The sequence below is a fragment of the Lygodium microphyllum genome, chromosome 8 (genome assembly GCF_053477565.2).
Source record: "Lygodium microphyllum isolate KBCC chromosome 8, Lygodium_microphyllum_v1.1.10, whole genome shotgun sequence".
Taxonomy (NCBI): domain Eukaryota; kingdom Viridiplantae; phylum Streptophyta; class Polypodiopsida; order Schizaeales; family Lygodiaceae; genus Lygodium; species Lygodium microphyllum.
In genome coordinates, this window is record NC_141142.1 from 105,788,321 (window position 1) to 105,792,140 (window position 3,820).

Here is a 3,820-nt window from a genome sequence, read left to right on the forward strand (position 1 = left end):
GCTTCACCATTCAAGAATAGTAACATCATTGGTAGTAGTCAATATCTTCTTTCCTTGTAGTCCATAGGAATTTGCTTACACCTTTGAAACTCCACCTCTACTATGTTCTTAGCTTTCTCCATTTACTATAAAAGGTGTTTTAATGAATCATTCTCCTCCTCAAGGTTGAATATCTTTGCATGTTTTTTGCCATCTCTTGTTCCTTGTCTTTGAACTACTTCAATTTTTCTTCATGCTTCTACACTTTATTTTCCTAGACCTGCAAGGCTTTTTGTAACACATTTAAAGAACCTTGGGATTGTAACAAAGATTGATGAGTATTATATAACATTGATTGATATTATTGATGTATATTAATATCACCACCTAAGCGTTTGCAACAACCTAATAGAGTTGTTCACCACTCCCAACAAAAGTGAGCAATAAAGAAATGGAATTAGAAGGTAGATGTAGCCTATTGCTAGGGCAATACAATGAACACATCTATCCAAAGATCAATATTTTGCTTTCCCTCAAGATCATATTCGATATCAATATCTAGGCCATGCTTGCTATAAGGGGTATTTGTAATAGCATACTCTTCATCTACAGGGACATGCAAATCTAAATTCCTAGAAACATGACTAAACACAAAATGTGTGTCTTAGTGAGCATCATGATTTTTGGGAGCTTATGATGTTCCATAGCCTTCCTCCTCTCTAAACATGAGCGATTCAAAAGAGAGTGATCATGTCATTCCCATCATAAGGAGTTTCACAATCTTGTTAAAATTGAGTTGATAGCAATTTTCTAAAAAATTCATTAGGTTGATCAATTTATTGCCATGTTAGTATGTATGATGTTATTACAAGCTTAAAACTTGAGACTTGGATCTTTATTTTTGACTATGTACAAATTGTTGTGTTGCTTAGAGTATTGTGCCGTGTTAGGTTATTACGCCAACAATTGTGATATTTTTGGGGCTTCATGAGTCTACTTTTTTTTTATAGAGAATCACATATTCAAGCAAGTCTGGGGGCTTCATCAGTCTACCTTTTTATTGCAGAGAATCACATGTTCAGGCAAGTTCTTACATCTATATTATCCGAACCAACCTTGAAGCTACATTTTGAGTTAAGCCATCGGAATGTAGGTTGTGAATAAATCAAGTCTCAAATTTAGGGTTGGTCACAAATGCAAGAATCGTTTGGGTAATTGAATAAAGACTTGAGGGCTCAACTTGAGTCCCTAGGAGATGGGTAAGCTTAATGTTATAACCCAAGACCTTCCGTGAAGAAGTCACCTTGGGAAGCCGTATTGGAGATAATCCTGCCAGTCATGAGGATGGTTTCCAAGCCGAGGCGAAGATGGTGTTTTGGTCCTTCCAAGTAAGAAAGAGGAAGCAGTTCTTGTTTTGGGTATCCCTATTATTAGCTTGTTCATTGGGGTTGCTACCAATTTGTAGGCCCCATCCTTCCTTATAACGCTTCAGTAAAGCCCTCACATCATCCACTGCATCATCGCTGAAGGGCGTGACTGAGAATCCCGCCTTGTTCAGTCTGCTCTCCCACTGGGTGCTGCTCTCTCGCTTCTCGCAATTCATCATGTGCATCTGCCTATCATCATCCTTGTTGCCCTCTTCTTTCAGTGATCCACCCTCGTCGGCTACATTATCACCACTAGAGCTAGAGCAGCAGCTATCCTTGGCCAGGAGGTTGATGAGGCTGCGAGATGCAGCGCGCTCCAGCATGAGCCTCTCATTGCTCACCCTCGGGAAGCTCTCGGCCAGCGACTCGAAATACAGGGAGTAGAAGCGCAGGGCTTCGGTGAGAGAGGCTAAGAAATCCCCCGAGACCAAGTCGACCTCGTCTTCGACGAGGGTGAGGACTTTAGGGTTCATGCTTCGGAGCGTGTGGAGGAGGCCGTCTCGGGCAGTCTGCCCGGCCAGCGGCCATAGCTGCTGCTTCTTGCGGACCGTCTTGTTGGCCGAGGAGTGTGGAGACGACGACGTGAGGCAACTGCAGATGGGAACATGATGCAGAGCTTGGTTGCAATTGATGGCAAGGGCCTCACCTGGCTGGATATGGAGCTTGTACTCCATGTCGAGCTCGCGCTGGACGGAGAACTCGAAGGAGGGGAGGCCCATGAGGCGGGCGAACTTCTCCATGCGGGCGCCGACCTCGCGCATAGCTTTCATGGCGGAGCGGTCCCTGGAGACGACGACGGTGGTGAGGCGCAGGTGGGGGGCGCCCTCGGCGCGGGTGGCGAGGGCCTCCAGCAGGGTGGGCCACTGCGTGCAGAAGGTGTTGCTCAGGTCCAGGATGTGGGCTCGGGCCTGCCCCTCGAGCGCCTCCAGGATGGCGCTGTTGGCCGCCACGTGGCCGAAGGTGGTCCAGGGGCTGGCCTCCTGGAAGCGCAGGATGGCGGCACGGAGGGAGCTGAAGGAGCAGTGGCGCTCGGCGGCGGTGCAGAGGGAGGCATGGCAGCGGGGCCCGGTGGCGGTGACGTGGCAGAAGAGGGCCTGTAGGAAGTGGGCGGCGAGGCGCTGCTGGCAGTCGCCGTGGGTCGAGGCCAGTTCGTTGAGGATCCAGAGGAGGTGCTGGGCGCGGGCCATGTCGGGCGGCTGGCGGCGTGCGCCCGCCAGCGCGCGCCCGCACTCCAGGATCAGGTGTGGGGCCCACCGAGCCTCGGGGGTTCCGAAGCTGGCCAGGGCGGGGCCCAGCTCCGCCAAGAGGGCGGCCGGATCGACGGCGAAGTCCTCGCGGCCAATGGCGGCCGTCCGATCGGGCGTCGAGGCCGCCGTCTCGTGTTCATCACCAGCCTCAGGGATCAAGCCGGCCGCCTCATGGGTATCATCACCACCATAGCCATGGCTGCTCAAGCGCTGGCTCAGCCTCAGATCCACCCCTACCTTCTCATCCTCTCCCTCTCCCTCTCCCTCTCCGCCTGCTTCTTCAGGTGCTTGTCTCTCTTCCTCTTCTTCTTCTTTCTCCCCTCCCTCCCCATCACCCTCCCGGCCCCTCATCCCTCCCCCCTCATCCTCGCTCGTCGTCCCAACCTCTGATAGATCCAGCTGCAGTTTCGGCCGTGTCCTTCTGGCCTTTTCCTGATGATGATGATGATGATGGTTGTTCTGGATGGACGAGCACTCCAGGCGATTGCCTTGGACGGACAGTTCCAGAGGTGGTGGTGGTGGTGGTGCTAGCCTGGCGGTGGGTTTCTTATTCTGCATGTTGGTTGCCTGTCGTGGGCACGGAGAGTAACATCAAGTTGGAGGAATGAGGTGTATGTGTGTGTTTAGGTTACTAGGCTGCCTGTAAAGATTCCTCCTTCTGGTTGGAACTCTTTTCAATCATAAAGTACAAGGGCAGATTCCCTAGAGCTTAGTCTCCCTCCATATGGCAGCATCCCCTTCCCTCTCTCCCCCTGTCCGTGTATATATAGACATATATTGCACTCTAGGACCGGTACCCTTCTCCCCTGAGCTTGCAAGAGTCTCACAAAACCCACCTTAAAATTGTGCGAGGGTTGAAAAATGTTTTCCCCAATTTAATTTGCAACTTCCAAGGAAAGGTCATATATCACATTCCACATTTTAAAAAAATAAAAATGAAAAGAAATGTTTTCCCGTGTTTATCGACATTCATTAGTAACATGTTTGGTGACAGAAACAAAAACCTTTAACTCATGATTTCGAATGGATTTTTGAATTAAAGTCTTTGTATTTGCAGTTTTTATAACTAAAAGTTCTGTAAAGTTTCAGGTTTCAAACCTTTTGAAAATTTCATAAAGTGTTTCAGGTTTCAAACCTTTAGAAGATTTCATAAATTGTTTGGTATTT

The 3,820-nt window shown here is 49.0% G+C and overlaps 1 protein-coding gene across 1 annotated transcript; it reads right to left on the reverse strand.

The window, feature by feature from the left end:
- Positions 1–894: 894 nt before the first annotated feature.
- Positions 895–3,617, reverse strand: LOC148032693 (protein SHORT-ROOT-like). The gene has a single exon (XM_087683323.1). It carries the CDS (start codon positions 3,209–3,211, stop codon positions 1,316–1,318), a length of 1,896 nt encoding a protein of 631 aa, XP_087539449.1. The 5' UTR covers positions 3,212–3,617; the 3' UTR covers positions 895–1,315.
- Positions 3,618–3,820: the final 203 nt, after the last annotated feature.